The 27,775-nt window shown below is 40.3% G+C and overlaps 2 protein-coding genes across 5 annotated transcripts in view; both read right to left on the bottom strand.

Annotated features, from left to right (window-relative positions):
* Nucleotides 1-10,032, bottom strand: part of LOC106566156 (uncharacterized) — a 40,751-nt gene extending 30,719 nt beyond the window's left edge. Inside the window, exons 1-16 of one of the 4 annotated variants that reach the window (XM_045691678.1) lie at nucleotides 9,883-10,032; nucleotides 9,669-9,704; nucleotides 9,102-9,401; nucleotides 8,708-9,001; nucleotides 8,484-8,582; nucleotides 8,140-8,241; nucleotides 8,005-8,032; nucleotides 7,872-7,912; nucleotides 7,753-7,784; nucleotides 5,480-7,613; nucleotides 5,324-5,353; nucleotides 4,710-5,056; nucleotides 4,512-4,619; nucleotides 4,394-4,418; nucleotides 4,250-4,293; nucleotides 3,239-3,866 (exon numbers count right to left, since the gene is read on the bottom strand). In XM_045691678.1, the coding sequence (XP_045547634.1) occupies nucleotides 7,452-7,613; nucleotides 7,753-7,784; nucleotides 7,872-7,912; nucleotides 8,005-8,032; nucleotides 8,140-8,241; nucleotides 8,484-8,582; nucleotides 8,708-9,001; nucleotides 9,102-9,401; nucleotides 9,669-9,704; nucleotides 9,883-9,910 (1,122 nt within the window). In that variant the 5' untranslated portion in view covers nucleotides 9,911-10,032 and the 3' untranslated portion in view covers nucleotides 3,239-3,866; nucleotides 4,250-4,293; nucleotides 4,394-4,418; ... (2 more) ...; nucleotides 5,324-5,353; nucleotides 5,480-7,451. Of the gene's footprint in view, nucleotides 1-3,238; nucleotides 3,867-4,249; nucleotides 4,294-4,393; nucleotides 4,419-4,511; nucleotides 4,620-4,709; nucleotides 5,057-5,323; nucleotides 5,354-5,479; nucleotides 7,614-7,752; nucleotides 7,785-7,871; nucleotides 7,913-8,004; nucleotides 8,033-8,139; nucleotides 8,242-8,483; nucleotides 8,583-8,707; nucleotides 9,002-9,101; nucleotides 9,402-9,668; nucleotides 9,705-9,882 lie in introns of those variants that run through there. The other 3 variants (XM_045691686.1, XM_045691680.1, XM_045691681.1) reach the window with 3 other exon arrangements.
* LOC106567246 (NMDA receptor synaptonuclear signaling and neuronal migration factor) overlaps nucleotides 1-27,775 on the bottom strand; it is a 196,573-nt gene that overhangs the window by 69,037 nt on the left and 99,761 nt on the right.

The raw sequence follows: 27,775 nt of genomic DNA on the forward strand, positions 1-27,775 counted from the left end.
TACACAAACAAAAATGTAACCTAAATATACATTTTCATCATACACTCTTATCCAGAGCGACTTAGTGAGTGCATACATTTTCATTCATACTTGTCCCCATGGGAATCAAACCCACAAACCTGGTAATGCAAGTGCCATGCTCTACCAACTGAGCCACATAACGGAGACATGATCAAAAATAGTTCAGTATCTGATTTATTGGGTTTTATTAGTAGTCGGATGTTATAGATATTTTCTGTTTAACCCAGCACCCAACTTCTCCCCAGCCATGTTACGGACTCGGGAGAGGTGAAGGTCGAGAGCCATGCATCTTTCGAAACACGACCCTGCCAAGCCACCCTGCTCGCTTAACCCGGAAGCCAGCCGCACCAATTTGTCGGAGGAAACACTGTCCAGCTGGCGACTGAAGTCAGCTTGAAGGCACCTGGCCGCCACAAGGAGTTTCTAGAGCACGGTGGGACAAGGAAATCAGGTCAGCCAAACCATCCCCTAACCTGGACGACGCTTGGCCAATTGTGTTGCACCACTCGGGAGTCCCTGGTCTCTTGGTCTCTATAAAAGTCGCTTGACGAAAATCAACATCCGACATTCCTAAATATAGACAGGCCAATACTGTAAGCCTTCTATAAGTTCTCATCTAACCAACAATGCTACAGCTCAAACGTTTTACCCTGTTCTTTTGATTTCAGCATGAAATGAAAAAGTGTTGCATTACACTTACCCCGTTAGCGACCCACTTGAATCAAAATGCAACACTTCAAAATGTAGCTAGCTGTCTTCTACAAATTGTAGGCAACACATTATTAGCAGATTCCGTGTAGTTTTTGATCTGTGTTAGTTTAAACAGGACTTGCAACCTTATCTCCCCCTCGTGCAACTGATTTCAATGTGATATCAATATGAGTGATTGGAAAATAAGTGTAGCGTTTCTCTTTCTGTTTGATACCCCCATATCAAATTGCCTCACTCCAAAATATAGCTGATTTGTTATGCTCGTCTGAAGAACTGGACCAAGATGCAGCGTGGTAGGCGTACATTTTCTTTTTTAATAAAAATTACAATGGGAAAAAACAACAGAAAACAAATGTAAAGCTATATGCAGTGCAGAAAGGAACTATACACAAACAAGATCCCACAATCACAGGTGGGAAAAAGGGCTGCCTAAGTATGATCCCCAATCAGAGACAACAATGAACAGCTGCCTCTGATTGGGAACCATACTAGGCCAACAAAGAAATAGAAACATAGATATGCCCAACCAAGTCACACCCTGACCTAACAAAATAGAGAATAAAAAAAGGCTCTCTAAGGTCAGGGAGTGAAATTATTTCTGACTTCTGCAGGTATGAGAGATTGGAAAATATGTGTAGCGTTTCTCTTTCTGTTTTGGAGACCCCCAAATCAAATTGCCTCACTCTAAAATGTAGATGATTTCTGAATTCTGCAGGTTGTTCTCTAACCAGTGATGTAATTAAATATCTCCAGTTTCCATGTGTTGTTTTTAGTTGTGTTAGTTTCAACAGCGCTACAACCTTAATCCCTCCCACCTAATCGATATCAGTGATTTATTGCCACTTGTCAAAACACCAGGGTTTCGGTGCATGTGCAGTTTATAAGGTGCTCGTTTAAAAAAATACAAGTAATATGATTACAATTGGTGCACATGTGTAGATAGATTTTAGGTTTAGGTTTTCAATATGTAACGAACTGTTTCTGCATATTGCTTATTGATTTGGACACCTACAACACCAAGTATCGCTGGAAGGCAAAGAAGATAATCAGGGACCCCAGCAACCTGAGCCATGGCCTGTTCTCCCCGTTCTATCTCTCAGACGCAGGCAGTATAGGAGCATCATGGTAAAAACTGTAAGACTGGCCAATAGCTTCTACCCCCAGACCATCAGGCTTCTACCCCCCACCTCAAAGGACATTTTTACCCTGCCCTCCCCCCAATAGACATGTATTATGCTGAATAGTCACAACTAGTCACCTACTCACCCTGCTGCTCCTCCTGTGGACATTTCTCATCCCCTCTAACGGACGTTAACCCTGTCCCCACCCCCAATGGACATCTATCAATGACAAAGTTGTTAAAATGTATTTATTTATATTATCTATTTGTATTATTTTATTTCACTTTGTCCTGCATTGTTGGAGCTTGTGCCCTGTAATTACATCTGCAACCCTGTGCATGATGTGACTATAAAACTCTAATCAAATCTCTAAACTGTGTTTTGACATTGGGCTATTTATCAAAATGGCTTGTCAACAGGAAGCAGCGACAATACCTTTTCAATTTACATTTTAGGAACACAAATGCAACATTAATTTCCAATGGTATTGTACAATTGATTTATTTTGATGATAGCCTATTCCAATAACATAAATGTCCAAAAAGGGTTTTCCCTGCCTACGAGGAGCTCTTAAAATTGTTGCAAAACAGGATTCAACATTGCCATCTAGTGGTATAAACGTGTCTTGTATTGCTACGGCCGGGTAGAAGTAGAGTAGTTTGTAACCACCACACCGTGAGAAAACAGTTTGAAAACTTGCCAATTTACCCACGGACCGTGCACATTTGGAGTAGACTTAACCCTCATGGAATTTATAAAAGTAGCTGACTTAACATGTGATTTCAATTTAATTGAGACATTAGAGTACCCTAAGAAGTAATTACTTTAAGTCAATGGCTTACATTTAGAAGCATTCAGCAGGTAAGCAAAGATGAGTGCCTGGTCAGCGAAAAGTAGTGAGCGCAATGTTACTGTTTCCTGTGACTGGGACTGACAGGTGCACACGAGACAAACAGAAATTAAGCGGATGGTGGAATACAAAAACTTAATTGTTCTCTTAAAGTGACAAATTGGATGATCAAAACTACATTGAAAATACATTAGTGCAATTGATTTCTTGGAAAGAAAATTGAAATGGAGGTGTTAAAATCAAACAATCTATGTGGAAGTCCTTGTTACGCACGCCTCTCGGAAGAGGGAACGCAACACCCTGCTACAACTCAACTCTCTGTGGTGTGAAAGAGGTATGGACTGTAGGTGTGAGTAAGGATGACAAAAGGCAGAGAACACCGTTTACAGGGAATTTATTCCGTCGCACGGCGAGTTTGGGGAAAAGGGGCTGGACGGAACCAAAGCAAAGAAAGTAAATATTAAAGCCCCCTCTTTCCTTACCTGCCTACCCATTCCTTAACTAGCACCACCTGGTGCACGAACCAAAATAGAGGGGATGGTCCGCCCAGGTCTTTCCTAGTGTGCATAGACAAACTACTACGGGTAATGTATGCACACGGGCCTCTTGCCTAAGCACTCCCTAGGTGCCTTCCCCTTCCCCCCTGGGAACAAACGAAACAAATACAAATGTAAGTAAGTAATTCCAACAATCAAAACCACAGTTCTATTGGCACACACACATACCTCAAATCAGCAGCTACACAATACTTAAGAAATCTCTGAACAACACATAATTAGCCATCAGCCTTCTCTCTCAGCAATCATCCCTCTCTCTGAGCAACAGAACACGGGCTTATATAGCTGGAGAAGGAGTTGTTAATTGGAGACAGCTGTATCCTGACGAGGAGGCGGGGTCAGCTCTCCAATCAGTAATGGGGCCGACCAATCAGCTGCTTGGAGAATTTCAGGAAGCCATTTGCAGAAATAAAAACATACAAATACACAAACCACAACACAGAAACTGGGAAACGTAACAGTCCTTTCATGTCCATTTAGGTCGGCACATGCTGGTCAGTATATGACCATTGTGGCATAGTCATGGCCTTGCTCAAACTTGACTGAGTAGGATGGAGGAGCACCAGCATGGGACACGGTGGCATAGCACCAATCATCTTCACCTTCCTGTTATTGCAACAAAGGGATGAGGACAAATCACTATTAGAAAGAAAACATCAAATCATCAAATCCTTTAATAAACCACCATTCCAACTGTTTTTCATTTATAACATACTTATGTGTTGTGTGCCAGCCCACTGTACTGTTTATGCACAGAAAACCAACAAAGCATTATGGTGGCAAAGTAGAGGAAGAGCGTGAGGCAGCTACATAAAAACATAATTATGTCATGGTATTGCCTCCTTTTCCTGTGGAGATTCTACAGGATTTGTTGTGTCACTTGCTGTGTTAACAGAATCACAGAAATGTGCTGTTAAAACGGGACTGTGGTAAATATCTCTATAATAATAGGCCTACACACGTACACTTCACTGTGGCATCATACATACTTGTTACGGTAGGGTCTCCTGGCAATGTCTGGTCACTGGGCGATCTGAAAGACATGGTTAGGTGAGACAGGCATTCACATTTAAACTGTATGTTCTGTATGCTGTCATAATCATGCTGTTCAACACACAACCAACACTATTCACCTTGTTATGACGAGGCGTCCGTTCCCTATGACAGTAAAACAATGGAATAAATGAGTGATTCTGTCTGATCGGTTTTGCTAATACGTTTAAAAGGATGTTAGATACCAGGTTCACATACTCTTTGCTTTCAGTGAGAGGACACAGGTGATGCAGAATATGAATACTGCAAGTAGAATTATGAATCCTATCAGGGCCATACATCCGATGATGTACTTAGTCAGCATGTCTGTAACAGAGTAAAATGTATTTTGACCAAATGGATGAATCACCTAAATCAGTAATCTATGCATTACATTTCTCATGTAATCTTTCTTACTTGTGTTCCACACCACCACTGTGACATTTTTGCTGGGAGGTGAGTGGACGCCCTCCTCCTCTTCGTAATGACACTGGACGGTGACCTTTGACCACAGCCCTCTGGGCTTCCACCCAAGCAGCTCTGACCCCTTTACTGGGTGGGATCATTGGTTGGGCTGGCATTTGAGCGACCAAGCTCCTTGAGTTTAGAATCCACATAGAACAAACACTGCTGACCCTCTACAAGGGCAGAGAACTTGCAGCTCAGCTTAACCACTTTAGTCAGGGTCACAAACTTCAGGCTTACTGAGATCTGGTGCTTCTTCTCCTGGGTATTCCAAGTGTTTGTCTGATTCTCCTTGTCCCCTTGAAGGATGAGGAAAGAGAGAGATAGTTGAGGAAAGAGAGAGATAGTTGAGGAATGAGAGAGATAGTTGAGGAAAGACAGGAATGATAACATTATGGTGAAAAAACTAAGATTTGTGTCCGTTCTAAAACTAATTCAAAATGTAAGATTATTCCCTTCTTAAAGAGCTCAACATTTATTTCCCTGCCATTGATAACCATGCAAATCACAAAAGTGCATCCCTAATGTTGAATGACAAAACAAGCAAGAGAAGGGGAGAAACATACCTGCATCTGTTAATTGTAGGTCAAGAGAGACTACAAGAAATGTAGTTCATTGTTATTCCAACCAAAAGTACAATTAGGGAAATTGTTATGAAAGTAAATTATTTTACATTTTATTATACAGTACAATAATTATATTATTAATAATACAAAACTCACACATAAGGCACCAGCAGCACATTCATTGGATCATGGTTAGGAGTTCTTTGAAGGTCCCAAACCTGCCACCTGTTATTATGCATAATGCAGAGAGAGAAGTGAAACAGGATATATGGAAATGAGATTTGCTTTCGGGGTCGACTGTTTTCACATGCTTTCAAAAATGTTTTTAGAAATATACACAGGAGCTGTTGGCTGTAGATAATGACTCAGGCAATGCCACAGTAGTGAGTGTGAGAGTGACACACTGTATTTTGTGTCTCTCCTCTCTCCTTTTATGGTGAAACAATATCTCCCACCTATGACCCTTCTGTGATGGTGCATAATTTTCATATACACTTTCATACCTGTAGCTGTCATAGGTGTGTAATGTGCTCCAATTGCAGGTGTAGATAAGACTGATCTGGGTGGGCCTATTCTGTCCTAAGATCAGTTACAAACATGTTACCTCTGTTGGGAGACAGGGGTTATGAGAGTTATGTTCATGCAAGATTTTGTTCATGGGTTTTCGAGATTTGGTTGGGCCTAACCAGGCCTAACTGGCAGGAACCACTTCTAACTGCAAAAAAAAAAAACGATTTCAAATATTATTTAAATGTTGCAATTATCATGTGGGTTTCATTAGTCTCTAGTTGAAGCTTTGCACATGAATAATTTACTTATAAATCAAGAAAGGTGTTCATTTACACATGCATACTTGTTTAAGTATACTTGTTTAAATGAATCATATCTTAAAACCTTTGCACATCTATTTATAGCCCACTATGAGAATGAAATTGGTCTGAGAGGAACAGATGTTGACAGACTACAGGAAGAGGTTGGGTCCATAGAGTAGCAGATCTGTAAATCAGGAAGCAGGGAGAGGAAATGTGGAGGTAGTGTATCATCAGGCGGAAGTAAAGGCACATACTGTAAGTGAACCGTGATAATAACAAAAAATACTTTTTCAACCAACAGTGGTGTAAAGTACTTAAGTAAAAATACTTTAAAGTAATACTTAAGTAGTTTTTTGGGGTATCTATACTTTACTATTCATATTTTTGACTTCTTTTACTTTTAGTTAACTACATTTCTTAAGAAAACATTGTAATTTTTACTCCATACATTTTCATTGACACCCAAAAGTACTCATTACATTTTGAATGCTTAGCAGGACAGGAAAATAGTCAAATTCACGCACTTATCAACCGAACATCCCTGGTCATCCCTACTGCTTCTGATCTGGCGGACTCACTAAACTGACATGATTTGTTTGTAAATGATAGCTGAGTGTGGAAGTGGTCCCAAGGCCTTCCGTAAAAAATAAGAAAAAAAAGAAAATGGTGCATTCTGGTTTGCTTAATATAAGGAATTTGACATTAGTTGTACATTCACTTTTGATACTTAAGTATATTTTAAACCAAATACTTATAGACTTTTACTCAAGTAGAATTTTACTGGGTGACTTTCATTTTTACTTGAGTCATTTTCTATTAATGTATCTTTACTTTTACTTAAGTATGACAGTTGGGTACTTTTTCCACCACTGAAAACTAATTTACACCAGACATGGTTAAAGAGAGATGTAGAGAGCGAGAGATCAGAAAAGGAGAGAGAGATGTAGAGATGTAACAAGCAAAGTTTGACATGTGTTCTACCCTCTTGTGGCTTTGTGTCTCTATTGACTCTTGTCAAGGAGTGAAATAGATTGGTGACTACTGATTGGTGACTGCTGACTAAATTGGGTAACTCAATTTAGGAAAATATTGATTTTATATTTCAGACAAAGTTTATTTTGAATTTATTTATATTAACCTAAAATGCAAATAGTTGAAGCTGCTTGTTTTCAGAAAGGAGTAGATATCTTTAGTCTTTGTTGTTGTGGCAGTATTTTTTGTACAATGACTAAATTATGATCCAATACGAAGAAAAAAAGACAGGATTGTAACTGTAAACTATGGCAAAACATGTTATCCAGAAAATGTTTCTTCTTCTATGATTCTGCTAAGAGGGCGTACTCTCCAGCTATTTCAAACTTGATCTTGCTGCGCCCAGGTCCAACTTGGTTACCGGTAGATGTCACTGTTGCATATTGAAGACTAGCTCGGTCACTGGTATATGTCACAGTAGTGTATTGCAGACTACTGTCCTCTTCCTGTAAGAGAGAGCTCAAGTCACTTTGAGCTGTGTGCACAGTAGGGTTGTCATTGGTGCTATTGGCAATATTGCTTGATATCGTGGTAGTAAAGTGCATATTAGGTTACTTCACACTGCACTGGTTCAAACCAACTCACCTCATCCCTAGACGGCTTTGTGATGACAGAATCTGTTTGAAATGAGAGAATGATGGATAATAAAACACTGAACAAAAGAAGATAAAGGCAGTGGTGGTTTAGTTAACTCTCATACTCACAGACACAAAGTGGGGTTTGGTCTTGCTGCTCAGGTGGGCTTCTGTCAAGACAATGCAGTACAGTCAGAAAGATATAGCCGTGCATGAATAAAGAAAAAATATTGTGAATCTAAAATGAATACACCAGTCTTACCCAGTATTTACAGGCCTGCATTGAACCCCTTCAAAAGATAAATTGAGATAATTTAGCAATTTTGAAAATAACTCAAAGTAGCATTTGGAACAAAATAAGAATGTATTATGAGTAGACCGATCTGAAAGTACGCACCACAATTGCTTTGAAGAACACACAGCACAGACCCAGCTAGCAGACCCAGGAAAAGGGAACCAGCACCCAGACTGATGATGAGGAACACTGGACCTGAAGAAACTGAATGAAGGCTCACAGTGAGTCAGTGAGTCATCTGTACAGTATAACCTGACATTACAATGACTAGAATGTTTGTGCAAATTAGCTTTACTAACAGTGACTATCGAGATACTTAACAGGTTAGAGATGTTAGAGACGTATCAAAAGCTGTACATTTAGAAGCAGAGTCATTCACTGAACTTGCAATTTGAAGTTCTTAGGACTACTAACAGTTAATTTAAAACCAAACCAATGCTACTTACCTCTTCCTTGGGTTGTGACATTGCTGCTTGTCTCCTCCTGAACAGGTTTGATTATACTGAACGCTGATGGGGAACTAGTAGCTCCTGGAGGATTTACAACTGAAATAAATAAAACATTGATATGTGTACAATAATAATATACAAGTCTTGCAATACAACATTAGACCAACAGAAGATTGATACATTTGAAATCACAGAAATTGATGGGCTCTAGTCTTCCTCACCATCTATGGTGATACCGAGGGGTTCACTATGCTGTGATGTCACAGTATCTTCACCCTCTACCACCAGCTCCACAGCACAGATGATGAAGATCTCTTCAGCACTGCTGCTCTTCCTCTGCAGTTCCTCTTCTGCCACTCTCCCCACACAGACATTTTCTACGAAGGGTAGTTTTTTGAAGTTTGAGTCACCATTGTTCAGATAAAAGTAGCATGAGGTGCCAGCCTTGGCATCACATCGAAGATTGAGGTAATTCCCAGTCTTCTCCACATGAACACTGGGCTTTCCAATTGGATCTGTTAGTTAATTGTGAAAGTAATTTATGAAGTCAGTTAACAAGTGGGAAGTGTACCCTGGTAAACATGTGCTTTGGAGTACTGTAAAACTGTCACTTACCACTCACTATAAGTCTTCGAGCATCACTAGGTTTTGAGGTTTTGATAGTTTTATCTTCTCTGTTCTGTAGAATTACACAGCTGAGATCTACTTCAGTCTTGTTCCACTTTTTGAACTCATTCCATAACAAATTGAACTGGCAAGCACCCTGCTTGTAATTCACTTTTCTTATAGGTTTGGGGTCATGATCTCTGTGGAAAATGCACTCTGTGCCTTTTGGTGACTCACAGCGTACTGTAACAGGTGTAGCTACATTGATGTACCCAGAGGAAAATACAATAGTGGGAGTGGGATCCGAATCTGTTTTCGAAAAATGGAGAGAATATAATACATTTTGAGAATCTTGATACAGAATGTATTTGTATATGGATATCACTTCCTTGTCTCTCTATTTGCAACTAAATACATTTCTTAATAAAGATATGGCACTTTAAGCATTGTGCTACTCTATATTACTTGTGAAACAGTAGTGTACAAATCTGTCATCAAAAAAATAATTTTATGCCTGAAATAAATCAATAGCTGTTGAGCTGGATAATTAATGAAGTAACTTTTGGTAATATGTACCTGCACAACTTTCTTTTACCGCAACACCGGCAACATCTTTGAACAAGGTAAAAACAACTTAGTGAGACATTTTACAAGCATTACTATTAGGCATAATAAAGGCTCATACATACTTAGAACAAGTTATAAAGCATACATTAAGTAACATATTACCAAAACTTAAAATCAGTGTAAAGACATATTGATCCAAAGACTAAAATAATTGAATACTCACAAATGAGAAGAATATAAGACAAAGACATATTTTCCACTTTCTTCCGTCAGTGAAGTGAACTCCACACATAGATTGTCATGTGAGAAAACTGATGTGTGTTTGGTAGGACACAGAAAACCTACAGAGGAGGAGGATATGGAGACTCACGTCTGATGTTGTGACAGATCATTAGTGACGCTGAAGAAAATGACCTTATTTTCATTGACCACTAAGGAGCTGTCCATGTGGTCCACCCTACAATAAACTTCCTGAAAATATAGGTAACTACAGCACAGCTATTTCAAATATGAGACCTCTTGTAATTAATTGATCAAATAATCTTGTTGACTTTTCAAAGAGTTACTTTAAACTATACACACACAAATACAAAACCAAAACTAAATATGCAGTAGCTTAACAGCAACATCACCCTAACAACTGTGGTTCTAATTCTCAGAGTAAAACATCTCAACTGACATTATGAAAGCTTAACCAAGTTTATTCTTCCCAGAGTATCAATACAGCTGCATTAGACAAAGACATTTTCACACAAGCACTGATATTTAACCTTTCCTCATGGGCTGAGTCTCCTTCTACATATCTGTACAAACATCGTTCTTTACTGCTAGGCAGGACACTAGTGATACGGGCCAAAAACGTCTGTTTCTCCCTTAACATGACCTGACCTGACCTCAACCCCCCTCCATCAGTAATCCATGGCTCTCTCCCCTTATCAATGCCTGCCACATGTAATCGCTTCCCTGCACTCAACACATTCCAAGCTTAATTGCTCACACTATATAGCTTCCTCCTATAACCATTCACTTCTGGTGTAGACCCTCTAAACCTTATCATTCCATCAGTGACATTAATATGTATATTTTCATATTCTCAAAACCCAAAACAACACACACATTGACATGATCAAATGAGTTCAGTTACTGATCTATTGGGTTTATTTGAAGTTTGACAATTTGATGGATAGTTTCTTGTTTGAGCTTTTTCACCCCACGACTTTCATAGCTTTGTAATGGAGGTGACTAATGCTTCTCCAAATGAGGAAATGGCAGGTACCTTGATCCATGTCTATTTAGTTTACATAATACATATTTCCAGTCAGAATAAAAAGTCTGTGCCAACTAATTTTTGGCTTGGATTGCATACATGGATCACATTACTTTGTGGTGTTTTGGCTAACTTAGTTTTTTGGAAGCAAATCCAACAGGCATGTTATTTTTTTAAATTGTTGAATGATAGATCTCATTCTCATCCATCTGGGTTTGAGGGCTAGGGACAGCGTGTTAGGGGACCAGTTGCAGCACAATGGCTTATTGTAGCACATCTCAGCCTAGTCTTCCCTGTGGCTCAGTTGGTAGAGCATGGTGTTTGCAATGCCAGCATGGTGTGTGCAACACCAGAGTTGTGGGTTTAATTCCCATGGGGGGCCAGTACAACAACAAAAAATAACAAATGCACGAAATGAAATATATGCATTCACTACTGTAAGTCTCTCTGGATAAGGGCATCTGCTAAATGACTAAAATGTAAAATGTAGATCATGACCACAATTCCATTACTGTGTCTTTCCACACCTCTTCATGTTCTCTGACAAGTCATTTCTATTGATGGAAATAGACATGAGCTTCAAACAGTATGAAGATATGTATAGCAAGTTGTTTGCAGGGGTGATGTTGGTGCCTTCTACTCATCTCTAGAAATAGAAGTGTACCTGTATGATCACTGTGGTCACATCTACGTGACAAACAGACTCGACACACTCTGCTAAAGCTCAGGTACAACAGTGAACATCATGAGTCATCGGATCGTTGAAGACCTTTGAATCTCAACTGCTGTGTAATCTAAACACAATGCTGTCTCCTCTCAGAGTGGCTCCTCAACTTCCAAAGAAAATAAACATTTCCAACAAGATTTACAATAAAATGTACAAACTTTATTTCCACAGGAAAACACAACATCCATGAGCAGAAAAAATGAAATGCTAATAAAATAGCTGTATTTTAGACATATAAACTCATTACACATGAAACACTTTGCATAATATAAAATACATTAACAAGCAATGGGGAGTAAAGAGCATTGTTCTACACACACATATTGCAGCTTAGTTGGATTTTGGTCAAGACCCAACAATTCACCAGTACATTCAAAGAGGTAATATTAAAAACATGCATGAGTAAATATTTATTAATAAATAGACCACTATTACCTCCGTTTGAAATTGCCTTGCGGATAAACTTCAGAGATAAAAGTATGATGAAAAGAAATCATACCGCCAGGTTGTATAGCTAATAAAAGACATGACAAAAGCCTCCGGAACAACAAACAGATGTAGGATCTTAATTTGAGCCAGTTTGCTACAGCAGGAAAATAATCCTGCAGCAACAGGAAATGTGAATTATTATGTGGATGATAATTAATGGATATTTTTGTTGGGATTGATACATTTCTTTTAGGGCGAATCAAGTTTGAAATTACAAAGCCGGGAATTACAACGTTTAGAAGCATTTTTAAAGCTCAAATGCACTGCAAGTTTGCATTTCCTGCTGTGCAGGAACATCCTCAGAAACAAAAGAGTAATGAAATGAAGTTCCTACATCCATTACAATTTGTGTATGAGAAGGCATGCACCACGTCTATACTACCACTCTCTGTTGTCTTCTATGCATAGTCACTTCAATTAACTCAACATGCATCGACATACTACCTCAACTAACTGTTGCCCCCGCACATTGACTCTGTACCGGCACCCCCCCTCCCGTATATATATATTTTGTTTTACTGCTCCTCTTAAATTACTTGTTACTTTTGTCTATTATTCCTATCCGTATTTTTTCCAACTGCACTGTCGGTTAGGCGCTCGTAAGTAAGCATTTCACTGTAAGGTCTACACCTGTTGTATTCTGCGCATGTGACTTATAACATTTGATTTGATTTAATTTGAGAAGACACAGAACAAATTCCAACAGCAGGATGATCACCGATAAATCCACTATAATTGAGAATTTCAACAAGCATTTCTCTACGGCTGGCCATGCTTTCCACCTGGCGACCCCTACCCCGGTCAACTGCCCGGCACCCTACACAGCAACCCGCCAAAGCCCCCACCATTTCTCCTTCACCCAAATCCAGATAGCTGATGTTTTGAAAGAGCTGCAAAATGTGGACCCTTACAAATCAGCCGGGATAGACAATCTGGACCCTCTCTTTCTAAACCTATCTGCCGAAATTGTTGCAACCCCTATTACTAGCCTGTTCAACCTCTCTTTCGTGTCGTCTGAGATTCCCAAAGATTGGAAAGCTGCCCGCAGTCATCCCCCTCTTCAAAGGGGGTGACACTCTAGACCCAAACTGCTACAGACCTATATCTTTCATACCCTGTCTTTCTAAGGTCTTTGAAAGCCAAGTTAACAAACAGATTACGGACCATTTCGAATCCCATCGTACCTTCTCCGCTATGCAAGCTGGTTTCAGAGCTGGTCATGGGTGCACCTCAACAACGCTCAAGGTCCTAAATGACATCATAACCGCTATCGATAAGAGACATTACTGTGCCGCCATATTCATTGACCTGGCAAAGGCTTTCGACTCTGTCAATCACATTCTTATTGGCAGACTCGACAGCCGTGGTTTCTCAAACGATTGCCTTGCCTGGTTTACCAACTACTTTTCTGATAGAGTTCAGTGTGTCAAATCAGAGGGCCTGTTGTCCGGACCTCTGGCAGTCTCTATGGTGGTGCCACAGGGTTCAACTCTCGGGCCGACTCTCTTCTCTGTATACATCAATGATGTTGCTCTTGCTGCTGGTGATTCTCTGATCCACCTCTACGCAGGCGACACCATTCTGTATACTTCTGGACCCTCTTTGGACACTGTGTTAACTAACCTCCAGACGAGCTTCAATGCCATACAACTCTCCTTCCGTGGCCTCCAACAGCTCTTAAATGCAAGTAAAACTAAATGCATGCTATTCAATCGATCACTGCCCGCACCTGCCCGCCCGTCCAGCATCACTACTCTGGACGGCTCTGACTTAGAATACGTGGACAACTACAAATACCTAGGTGTCTGGTTAGACTGTAAACTCTCCTTCCAGACTCACATTAAGCATCTTCAATCCAAAATTGAATCAAGAATCGGCTTCCTGTATCGCCTCAAAGCATCCTTCACTCATGCTGCCAAACATACCCTCGTAAAACTGACCATCCTACCGATCCTCGACTTTGGCGATGTCATCTATAAAATAGCCTCCAACACTCTACTCAACAAATTGGATGCAGTCTATCACAGTGCCATCCGTTTTGTCACCAAAGCCCCATTCACTACCCACCACCGCGACCTGTACACTCTCGTTGGTTGGCCCTCGCTTCATACTCGTCGCCAAACCCACTGGGTACAGGTTATCTACAAGTTTCTGCTAGGTAAATCCCCGCTTTATCTCAGCTCACTGGTCACCATAGCAGCACCCACTCGTAGCACGTGCTCCAGCAGGTATATCTGTCACAGTTGTTGTCGGTGAATGAGGACCAAAACGCAGCAGGTACGTGAATGCTCATCTTGATTTTTAATTAATCTAAAAAATGAACATACAAAATAACAAAACACAAAAAACGAACACTCGACAAATAAACAGTCTGGTAAGGCACAAGGCTATACACAGAATAATCACCCACAAATCACACATACAAACACACCCTAATATATGGGACTCTCAATCAAAGGCAGATAGACAACACCTGCCTTCAACTGAGAGTCCCAACCCCAATCAACCAAACATAGAAACACACAACCTAGACTAACCATAGAATTAACTAAACATAAACCAAAACCCGGAAGTACTAAATCAAACACCCTTTACACAAACACACCACCCCGAACCACATAAAACAAATACCCCCTGCCACGCCCTGACCAAACTACAAAACAATTAACCTTATATACTGGCCAGGACGTGACAATATCTCACTCGTCACCCCCAAAGCATATTCCTCCTTTGGTCGCCTTTCCTTCCAGTTCTCTGCTGCCAATGACGGGAACGAACTGCAAAAATCACGGAAGCTGAAGACTTATATCTCCCTCACTAGCTTTAAGCACCAGCTGTCAGAGCAGCTCACAGATCACTGCACCTTTACATAGCCCATCTGTAAACAGCCCATCCATCTACCTCATCCCCTTACTGTATTTATTTTATTTATCTTGCTCCTTTGCACAACAGTATCTCTACTTGCACATTCATCTTCTGCAAATCTACCATTCCAGTGTTTAATTGCTATATTGTAATTCCTTCGACACCAGGGCCTATTTATTGCCTTATTTCCGTTATCTTACCTCATTTACACTCACTGTATATAGACTTTTTGTTTTCTTTTTTTCTACTGTATTATTGACTATATGTTTTGTTTAATCCATGTGTAACTCTGTGTTGTTGTATGTGTCGAATTGCTATGCTTTATCATGGCCAGGACGCAGTTGCAAATGAGAACTGGTTCTCAACTAGCCTACCTGGTTAAATAAAGGTGAAATAAAATGTTTAAAAAAAATGATAACACAGACAACGACATGAAGACAGGTATACTGGTAGAAGGGGATCTCTGAGACGGATTCTGGAAGGGAAAGGGACATAACTAACAAAAACAGTATCTGAATAGGCACTTGCTGATGTATTTAGACAAACTGAGCTCACAATAACCATGTTTATTTAATACACCTTCTCCTTGTGTAGTTATACTACTGACTGACCTATCCTCTCCAAGTGGGATGGAACTGGTGGCTCCAGGAAGATTTACAACCAAAATAAATAAAACAATGATATACACAGTATGTACAATAATTATATACAGTATTAGTCTTGCAATACAGTAATACACAGACAGAGGATTGTCATGATAATATTTTCAAAGTAAATCTAAAACCAAACCAATTTCATTCACCTCTTCCTTGGGCTGTGACATTGCTGCTTGTCTTCTCCTCACCAGGTTTGATTAAATTCAACACTGATGAGGAGCTAGTTAATCCTGGAGGATTTACAACTGAAATAAATAAAACATTGATATGTGTACAATAATAATATATTAGTTTTGCAATACAACAATAGACCAACAGAAAATTGACACATTTGAAATCACAGAAATTGATGGGCTCTAGTCTTCCTCACCATCTATGGTGATACCGAGGGGTTCACTATGCTGTGATGTCACAGTATCTTCACCCTCTATCACCAGCTCCACAGCACAGGTGATGAAGATCTCTCCAGCAAGCTCCACTTCCTCTGCAGTTCCTCTTCTGCCACTCTCCCCACACAGACATTGTCTTTGTAGGGTAGTTTAATAAAGTGTGAGTAACCATTGTGCAGATAAAAGTAGCATGAGGTGCCAGCCTTGGCCTCACATCGAAGATTGAGGTAATTCCCAGTCTTCTCCACATGAAAACTGGGCTTTCCAATTGGATCTGTTTGTAAATTGTGAAAGTAATTTATCAAGTCAATTTACAAGTGGGATGTGTACTATGGTAAACATGTGCTTTGGAGTACTGTAAAACTGTCACTTACCACCCACATTAAGTCTTCGAGCATTACTAGGTTGAGGTTTTGAAAGTTTTACCTTCTCTGTTCTGTAGAATTACACAGCTGAGATCTACCTCAGTCTTGTTCCACTTTTTGAACTCATTCCATAACAAACTGAACTGACAAGCACCCTGCTTGTAACTCCCTTTTCTTATAGGGCTGGGGTCGAGATCTCTGTAGAACTTGCACTCTGTGCTTTTTGGTGACTCACAGCCTTCTGTAACAGGTGTAGCTACATTGATGTACCCAGGGGAAAATACAATAGTGGGAGTGGGAACCGAATCGGTTTAGGGAAATAGAGAGAATATAAAATATTGTGAAAGATAAGAATCATATTCAGAATGTATTTGTATGCGGAGCATCACCTAAATGTCTCTATTTGCAACTAAAAATGTATTGTTTTTAATTAAAGATATGACACTTTAAGCATTGTGCTACTCTATATTAGTTGTGAAAAGTAGTGTACACATCTGTCATCAAAAAAATACTTTTGTGCCTGAAATAAATCAATAGCTGTTGAGCTGGACAATTAATGAAGTGACATTTGGTAATATGTACCTGCACAACTTTCTTTTACCGCAACACAGGCAACATCTTTGAACAAGGTAAAAACAACTTAGTGAGACATTTTACAAGCCTTATTATAAGACGTAATAAACGCTCATACATACTTAGAACAATTATAAAGCATAATTTACATAACATATGACCAAAATCGGTGTAAAGAGATATTGGTCCAAAGACCAAAAATATTGAATACTCACAAATGAGATGAATATAAGACAAAGAATATTTTCCACTTTCTTTGGTAAGTGACGTGAACTCCTCAGCAGGCGCACCGGTACCACCTGCTGTGCGAAAGCAGAGAGAACAGTCTGTGACTTGGGTGACTGGAGTCTTTGACAATTTTGGGCCTCCCTCTGACACCGCCTTCTATATGGTCCTGGATGGCAGGAAGCTTGGCCCCAGTGATGTACTGGGTCATACACACTACACTCTTTAATGCCTTACGGTTTGATGCCGAGCAGTTGCCATACCAGGCGGTGATGCAACCAGTCAGGATGCTCTTGATGGTGCAGCTGTAGAACTTTTTAAGGATCTGTGGACCCATGCCATATCTTTTCAGTCTCCTGATGGGGAAAAGGCGTTGCCATGCCCTCTTCACGACTGTCTTAGTGTGTTTGGACAATGATAATTTGTTGGTGATGAGGACACCGAGGAATTTGAAACTCTTGACCCGCTCAACTACAGCCCCGCCGATGTTAATGAGGGCCTGTTCGGCCACCCTTTTTCTGTGGTCCACGATCAGTTCCTTTGTCTTGCTCACATTGAGATGTTGTTGTCCTGGCACCACACTGCCTGGCACACCTTCTCCCTATAGGCTGTCTCATTGTGGTCAGTGATCAGGCCTACCACCTTTGTGTCATCAGAAAACTTAATGATGGAGTCGTGCTTGGTCACGCAGTCGTGCGTGAACAGGGAGTATAGGAGGGGACTAAGCACGCACCCCGGAGGGTCCCAAGTGTTGAGGATCAGCATGGCAGATGTGTTGTTGCCTACCCTTACAACCTGTGGGCGTCCGGTCAGGAAGTCCAGGACCCAGGTGCAGAGGAAGTTGTTAAGTCCCAGGGTCCTTAGCTTAGTGATGACCTTTGTGGCAACTACGGTGTTGAACGCTGAGCTATTGTCAATGAATCGAATCAATTCAAATGTATTTATATAGCCCTTCTTACATCAGCTGATATCTCAAAGTGCTGTACAGAAACCCAGCTTAAATCCCCAAACAGCAAGCAATGCAGGTGTAGAAGCACAGTGGCTAGGAATAACTCCTTAGAAAGGCCAAAACCTAGGAAGAAACCTAGAGAGGAACCAGGCTATGAGGGGTGGCCAGTCCTCTTCTGGCTGTGCAGGGTGGAGATTATAACAGAACATGGCCAAGATGTTCAAATGTTCATAAATGACCAGCATGGTCAAATAATAATAATCACAGTAGTTGTCGAGGGTGCAACAAGTCAGCACCTCAAGAGTAAATGTCAGTTGGCTTTTCATAGCCTATCATTGAGAGTATCTCTATCGCTCCTGCTGTCCCTAGAGAGTTGAAAACAGCAGGTCTGGGACAGGTAGCACATCCGGTGAACAGGTCAGGGTTCCATAGCCGCAGGCAGAACAGTTGAAATTGGAGCAGCAGCATGGCCAGGTGGACTGGGGACAGCAAGGAGTCATCATGCCAGGTAGTCCTGAGGCATGGTCCTAGGTAGAGAGAAAGAGAGAATTAGAGAGAGCATACTTAAATTCACACAGGACACTGGATAAGACAGGAGAAATACTACAGATATAACAGACTGAACCTAGCCCCCCGACGCAAACTACTGCAGCATAAATACTGGAGGCTGAGACAGGAGGGGTCAGGAGACACTGTGGCCCCATCCAATGATACCCCCAGACAGGGCCAAACAGGCAGGATATAACCACACCCACTTTGCCAAAGCACAGCCCCCACACCACTAGAGGGAAATCTTCAACCACCAACTTACCATCCTGAGATAAGGCCAAGTATAGCACACAAAGATCTCCGCCACGACACAACCCAAGGGGGGCATGAACAGCATTCTCACATAGGTGTTCCTTATGTCCAGGTGGGAAAGGGCAGTGTGGAGTGCGATTGAGATTGCGTCATCTGTTAGGGTGTTATGCGAACTGGAGTGGGTCTCGTCTATCCAGGAGGATGCTGTTGATGTGAGCCTTTCAAAGCACTTCATGGCTACCGACGTGAGTGCTACAGTATGGTAATCATTTAAGCAGGCTACCGTCACTTCCTTGGGCACAGGGACTATGGTGGTCTGCTTTAAACATGTAGGTATTACAGATTCGGTCAGGGAGAGGTTGAAAATGTCAGTGAAGACACTTGCCAGTTGTTCCGCACATGCTCTGAGTACACGTCCTGGTAATCCGTTGACAACACACACATTGACATGATCAAATGAGTTCAGTTACTGATCTATTGGGTTTATTTGAAGTTGGACAATTTGATGGATAGTTTCTTGTTTGAGCTTTTTCACCTAATGACTTTTATAGCTTTGTAATGGAGGTGACTAATGCTTCTCCAAATGAGGAAATTGCAGGTACCTTGATCCATGTCTGTTTAGTTTACATAATAAATATTTTCAGTCAGAGTAACCAGTCTGTGCCAACTAAGTTATGGCTTGGATTGCATCCATAGATCACATTACGTTTGTGGATTTATGGCTAACTTCGTTTTTTGGAAGCAAATCCATGCATTGAAGAAATGGAAAACAGGAATCCAAATATATTTGAGTTGTTTTTTATTTCATCACCACCGATTAATTGTTTCACATGTTTTGGTAAACCACAGGAGGAAAGTTTATGGATTGTTCCTCAAACAATGCCTTCTGGTAACTCACAGTGTACTGTAATAGGCGGAGTAGCTACACTGATGTACCAAGGGGATAATACAATGGTTGGAGTGGGAACAGAATCTGTTTAGAGCGAAAGAGAATCTATGAAACTTGAATTGTTCCTTGATTTAAAAGGTGTTTTGCATGTGGAGTATCACTTCCATATTTCTCTATTTGCAACTATAAAACATTATTATTCAAGTAAAAATTCTTAACTGACTCCATAGCTGTACAAAACTTCTATCGACAAGAAAGGCTTTTGTGCCTCAAAGACACTGATTATATTTAATGGCTGACATTGAGCTGGACAATCATAAGGAGTGTCATTATGTAATTCATACATACCTGCACAACCTTTTTCTGGAACACTAGCCACATCTGTAAAACCAAAAAAAGTTTTTCAGTCTAACATATGGAATGGGCTACTTATCTGTGTAAATAGATCATTGATCAAAAATAAAAGTAACAATTGAAAACACAAATGAATAGAAGATAGTGGAAAATATGATATTTTCTTCCTTCAATAAAAAGGTGAACACACAGATTATGTGTAAAAAATGATGTGTGCTTAGGACACAGTGCAACCTAGAAAGCAGGATATGGAGACTCAGAAGTGATGTTGTGACAGATCACTAGTGACGTTGAATAAATGTACCTTATTTGACTGACCACTAAAGGACTGTCCCTGATGTGCACCTTAATTGATTTTAGTGAAAATATAGGTAACTAGAGCACAACAATTTCAAATGTGAGAACCCTTGTGATTAAGATTTAATTGCTTGCCATTAAAGTGGACTTTTCAAACAAGACAGTAACTGTGTACACCTTGCACATACAGTACACATACACAAACAAAAATGTAACCTAAATATACATTTTCATCATACACTCTTATCCAGAGCAACTTAGTGAGTGCATACATTTTCATTCATACTTGTCCCCCATGGGAATCAAACCCACAAACCTGGTGATGCAAGTGCCATGCTCTACCAACTGAGCCACATAACGGAGACATGATCAAAAATAGTTCAGTAACTGATTTATTGGGTTTTATTAGTAGTCGGATGTTATAGATATTTTGTGTTTCAGTACCCAACTTCTCCCCAGCCATGTTACGGACTCGGGAGAGGCGAAGGTCGAGAGCCATGCATCCTTCGAAACACGACCCTGCCAAGCCGCACTGCTCGCTTAACCCGGAAGCCAGCCGCACCAATGTGTCGGAGGAAACACTGTCCAGCTGGCGACTGAAGTCAGCCTGAAGGCACCTGGCCGCCACAAGGAGTCTCTAGAGCCCAATGGGACAAGGAAATCCGGTCAGCCAAACCATCCCCTAACCTGGACGACGCTCGGCCAATTGTGCTGCACCACTCGGGAGTCCCTGGTCTCTTGGTCTCTATAAAAGTCGCTTGACGAAAATCAACATCCGACATTCCAAAATATAGATAGGCCAATACTGTAAGCCTTCTATAAGTTCTCATCTAACCAACAACGCTACAGCACAAACATTTGACCCTGTTCTTTTGATTTCAGCATGATATTGATGGAAGTGGTAAAAAGAAAAAGTGTTGCATTACACTTACCTCGTTAGCGACCCACTTGAATCAAAATGCAACACTTCAAAATGTAGCTAGCTGACTTCTACAAATTGTAGGCAACACATTATCACCAGATTCCATGTAGTTTTTGATCTGTGTTAGTTTAAACAGGACTTGCAACCTTATCTCCCCCTCGTGCAACTGATTTCAATGTGATATCAATATGAGTGATTGGAAAATAAGTGTAGCGTTTCTCTTTCTGTTTGAGACCCCCATATCAAATTGCCTCACTCCAAAATATAGCTGATTTGTTACGCTCGTCTGAAGAACTGGACCAAGGTGCAGCGTGGTAGGCGTACATTTTCTTTTTTAATAAAAATGAAAACGGCAAAAAACAACAGAAAACGAATGTAAAGCTATATGCAGTGCAGAAAGCAACTACACACAAACAAGATCATACAATCACAGGTGGGAAAAAGGGCTGCCTAAGTATGATCCCCAATCAGAGACAACAATGAACAGCTGCCTCTGATTGGTAACCATACTAGGCCAACAAAGAAATAGAAACATAGATATGCCCAACCAAGTCACACCCTGACCTAACAAAATAGAGAATAAAAAAAAGGCTCTCTAAGGTCAGGGCGTGACATGATTTCTGACTTCTACAATTATGAGTGATTGGAAATAAGTGTAGCGTTTCTCTTTCTGTTTTGGAGACCCCCAAATTAAATTGCCTCACTCCAAAATGTAGCTGATTCATGACTTCTGCAGGTTGTTCTCTAACCAGTGATGTAATTAAATATCTCCAGTTTCCATGTGTTGTTTTTAGTTGTGTTAGTTTCAACACAGCTACAACCTTTATCCCTCCCACCTAATTGATATCAGTGATTTATTGCCACTTGTCAAAACACCAGGGTTTTGGTGCGTGTGCAATTTATAAGGTGCTCGTTTAAAAAAATACAAGTAATATGATTACAATTGCTGCACATGTGTAGATAGTAGATTTGAGGTTTAGGTTTTCAATATGTAACGAACTGTTTCTGCATATTGCTTATTGATTTGGACACCTACAACACCAAGTGTCACTGGAAGGCAAAGAAGATAATCAGGGACCCCAGCCACCTGAGCCACGGCCTGTCCTCCCCGTTCTATCACTCAGACGCAGGCAGTATAGGAGCATCACGGTAAAAACTGTAAGACTGGCCAATAGCTTCTACCCCCAGACCATCAGGCTTCTACTCCCCACCTCAAAGGACATTTTTACCCTGCCCTCACCCCAATACACATGTATTATGCTGAATAGTCACAACTAGTCACCTACTCACCCTGCTGCTCCTCCTGTGGACATTTCTCATCCCCTCTAACGGACGTTAACCCTGTCCCCACCCCCAATGGACATCTATCAATTACACAGTTGTTAAAATGTAATTATTATTTTTTATATTTGTATTATTATCTATTTGTATTATTTTATTTCACTTTGTCCTGCATTGTTGGAGCTCGTGCCCTGTAATTACATCTGCAACCCTGTGCATGATTTGTCTATTAAACTCTCAAATCTCTAATGTCTAATCAAATCTCTAAACTGTGTTTTGGCATTGGGCTATTTATCAAAATGGCTTGTCAACAGGAAGCAGTGATAATACCTTTTCAATTTACATTTTAGGAACACAAATGCAACTTTCAACATTAATTTCCAATGGTATTGTACAATTGATTTATTTTGATGATAGCCTATTCCAATAACAGAAATATCCAAAAAGGGTTTTCCCTGCCTACGAGGAGCTCTTAAAATTGTTGCAAAACAGGATTCAACATTGCCATCTAGTGGTATAAACGTGTCTTGTATTGCTACGTTGGGGTAGTAGTAGAGTAGTTTGTAACCACCACACCGTGAGAAAACGGTTTGAAAACTTGCCAATTCATCCACGGACCGTGCACATTTGGAGTAGACTTAACCCTTGTGGAATTTATAAAAGTAGCTGACTTAACATGTGATTTCAATTTAATTGAGAAACGAGAGAGTAGCCTAAGAAGTAATTATTGCTTTAAGTCAATGGCTTACATTTAGAAGCATTAGGCAGGTAAGCAAAGATGAATGCCTGGTCAGCGAAAAGTAGCGAGCGCTATGTTACTGTTTCCTGCGACTGGGACTGACAAGTGCACACGAGACAAACAGAAATTAAGCGGATGGTGGAATACAAAAACGTAATTGTTCTCTTAAAGTGACAAATTGGATGATCAAAACTACATTGCAAATAGATTAGTGCAATTGATTTATTGGAAAGAAAATTGAAATGGAGGCGTTAAAGTCAAACAATCTATCTATGTGGAAGTCCTTTCATGTCCATTCAGGTCGGCACATGCTGGTCAGTATATGACCACTGTGGCATAGTCATGGCCTTGCTCAAACTTGACTGAGTAGGATGGAGGAGCACCAGCATGACCACGGTGGCATAGCACCAATCATCTTCACCTTCCTGTTATTGCAGCAAAGGGATGAGGACAAATCACTATTTGAAAGAAAACATCAAATCATCAAATCCTTCAATAAACCACCATTCCAACTGTTTTTCATTTATAACATACTTATGTGTTGTGTGCCAGCCCACTGTACTGTTTATGCGCAGAAAACCAACAAAGCACTATGGTGGCAAAGTAGAGGAAGAGCGTGAGGGTCTCCTGGCAATGTCTGGTCACTGGGCGATCTGAAAGACATGGTTAGGTGAGACAGGCATTCACATTTGAACTGTATGTTCTGTATGCTGTCATAATCATGCTGTTCAACACACAACCAACACTATTCACCTTGTTATGACGAGGTGTCCGTTCCCTATGACAGTAAAACAATGGAATAAATGAATGATTCTGTCTGATCGGTTTTGCTAATATGTTTAAAAGGCTGTTAGATACTAGGTTCACATATTCTTTGCTTTCAGTGAGAGGAGACAGGTGATGCAGAATATGAATACTGTAAGTAGAATCATGAATCCTATCAGGGCCATACATCCGATGATGTACTTAGTGAGCATGTCTGTAACAGAGTAAAATGTATTTTTGACCAAATGGATGAATCACAAAAATCAGGAATCTATGCGTTACATTTCTCATGTAATCTTTCTTACTTGTGTTCCACACCACCACTGTGACATTTTTGCTGGGAGGTGAGTGGACGCCCTCCTCCTCTTCGTAATGACACTGGACGGTGACCTTTGACCACAGCCCTCTGGGCTTCCACCCAAGCAGCTCTGACCCCTTTACTGGGTGGGATCATTGGTTGTGGCTGGCATTTGAGCGACCAAGCTCCTTGAGTTTAGAATCCACATAGAACAAACCCTGCTGACCCTCTACAAGGGCAGAGGACTCGCAGCTCAGCTCAACCACTTCAGTCAGGGTCACAAACTTCAGGCTTACTGAGATCTGGTGCTTCTTCTCCTGGGTATTCCAAGTGTTTGTCTGATTCTCCTTGTCCCCTTGAAGGATGAGGAATGAGAGAGATAGTTGAGGAAAGAGAGAGATAGTTGAGGAAAGAGAGAGATAGTTGAGGATAGGAATGATAACATTATAGTGAAAAAACTAAGATTTGTGTCCGTTCTAAAACTAATTCAAAATGCAAGATTATTCCCTTTTTAAAACCTCTTACAACAGGATTGAGTTTGACAATAGCCAGTGAAAAATCAGAGCGCCATATTCATAACCACAAATCTAATAATATCTATTTCTCAAACATAGGACTATTTTATACCATTTTATAGATACACTTCTCCTGAATTGAACCACGTTGTCCGATTTCAAAAAGGCTTTACAGCGAAAGCAAAACATTAGATTATGTTAGGAGAGTACATCGACAAAAATAACCACACAGCCATTTTCCAAGCAACTAGCATGCATCACAAATACCCAAATACCCAACAGCTAAATGCAGCACTAACCTTTGACGATCTTCATCAGATGACACTCCTAGGACATCATGTTACACAATACATGCATTTTTTTGTTCGATAAAGTTCATATTTATATATAAAAACAGCATTTTACATTGGCGCGTGACGTTCAGAAAATATTTTCCTCAAATACTGCCAGTGAATCAGCACCAGAATTTACAAAAATACTTGTCATAAACGTTAATAAAATATTAAACTGTCATTCAAAGAATTATAGATGAACATCTCCTTTATGCTAACGCTGTGAAAGATTTCAAAAAAGCTTCACGAGGAAAGCACTCTTTGCAATAATCTAAGTACTGAGCTCAGAAAAATACACTAGGCTATACAGATAGCTGCCATCTTGGAGTCATCTAAAATCATAAATTGCATTAGAAATATTCCCTTACCTTTGATGATCTTCATCAGAAGGCACTTCCAGGAATCCCAGGTCCACAATAAATGTTGTTTTGTTTGATAAAGTTCATAATTTATGTCCAAATAACTCCTTGTTGTTTGTGCATTCAGTTCAGCTACTCCAAATGTAGGAAGCGCGCGGACAATGTCACGACGAAAAGTAAAAAAAAGTTGTATTTACGTTCGTTCAAACATGTCAAACGTTGTAAAACATCAATCCTTAGGGCCTTTAGAACATGAAGATTCAGTAATATTTCAACCGGACGGTACCTGTGTCTTGAAAAACATTTAGGAACAGAGGATCCACCCTCGTGAATGCGCACCAATGAAGTGATGTCATTCCCTGGGTGACCAAATTCCCCACCTTCTCATTCGGTCTTTGTTCATCGTAGACGCCTCAAAAAACTTTGTAAAGACTGTTGACATCTAGTGGAAGCCTTAGGAAGTGCACAATTATTACTATGTCACTGTGTGTTCAATAGGAAATGACTTGAAGAGATCCCATGTATCCAGATTTCCACTTCCTGGTAGGATTTCTCTCAGGTTTTTGCTTGCCATATGACTTCTGTTATACTCACAGACATCATTCAAACAGTTTTAGAAACTTCAGAGTGTTTTCTATCCAAATCTACTAATAATATGCATATCCTAGCTTCTGAGTTTGAGTAGGAGGCAGTTTATTATGGGCACATATTTTTTCTGAAATTGTCAATACTGCCCCCTATCCTTAAAGAGCTGTAAGAAGAGCTCAACATTTATTTCCCAGCCATTGATAACCATGCAAATCACAAAAGTGCATCCCTAATGTTGAATGACGAAACAAGCAAGAGAAGGGAAGAAACGCACCTGCATCAGTTAATTGTAGGTCAAGAGAGACTACAAGAAATGTAGTTCATTGTTATTCCAAGCAAAAGTACAATTAGGGATATTGTTATGAAAGTAAATTATTTTACATTTTATTAAACAGTACAATAATTATATTATTAATAATACATAACGCACAGATAAGGCACCAGCAGCACATTCATTGGATCATGGTTAAGAATTCTTTGAAGGTCCCAAACCTGCCACCTGTTATTATTATAATTCAGAGAGAGAAGTGAAACAGCATATATCCAAATGAAAGATGCTTTCGGGGTCGACTATTTTCACATGCTCTCAAAAATGTTTTTAGAAATATACACAGGAGCTGTTGGCTGTAGATGATGACTCAGGCAATGCCACAGTAGTGATTGTGAGAGTGACACACTGTATTTTGTGTCTCCCCTCTCTACCTTTATGGTGAAACAATAGCTCCCACCTATAAACCTTCTGTGATGGTGCATAATTTTCATACACACTTTCATAGCTGTAGCTGTCATAGGTTTGTAATATGCTCCAATTGCAGGTGTAGATAAGACTGATCTGGGTGGGCCTATTCTGTCCTAAGATCCGTAACAAACATGTTACCTCTGTTGGGAGACAGGGGTTATGAGAGTTATGTTCATGCAAGATTTTGTTCTGGGTTTTCGAGATTATGTTGGGCCTAACCAGGCCTAACTGGCAGGAACCACTTGTAGTTGCAAAAAAATCAATTTAAAATATTATTGAATTGTTGCAATTATCATGTGGGTTTAATTTGTCTCTTGTTGAAGCTTTGCACATGAATAATTTACTTATTCATCAAGAAAGCTGTTCATTTACACATGCATCAAGTATACTTGTTCAAATGAATCACATCTTAAAACTTTTGCACATCTATTTATAGCCCAGTATGAGAATGCAATTGGTCTGAGAGGAACAGATGTTGACAGACTACAGGAGGAGGTGGGGTCCACAGAGTATCAGATATTACCAACAACGACGAGACGGCCTACAGGAAGGAGGTGAGGGTCCACAGAGTATCAGATATTACCAACAACGACGAGACGGCCTACAGGAAGGAGGTGAGGGTCCACAGAGTATCAGATATTACCAACAACGACGAGACGGCCTACAGGAAGGAGGTGAGGGTCCACAGAGTATCAGATATTACCAACAACGACGAGACGGCCTACAGGAAGG

The sequence above is a fragment of the Salmo salar genome, chromosome ssa01, assembly GCF_905237065.1.
Source record: "Salmo salar chromosome ssa01, Ssal_v3.1, whole genome shotgun sequence".
Lineage (NCBI taxonomy): Eukaryota > Metazoa > Chordata > Actinopteri > Salmoniformes > Salmonidae > Salmo > Salmo salar.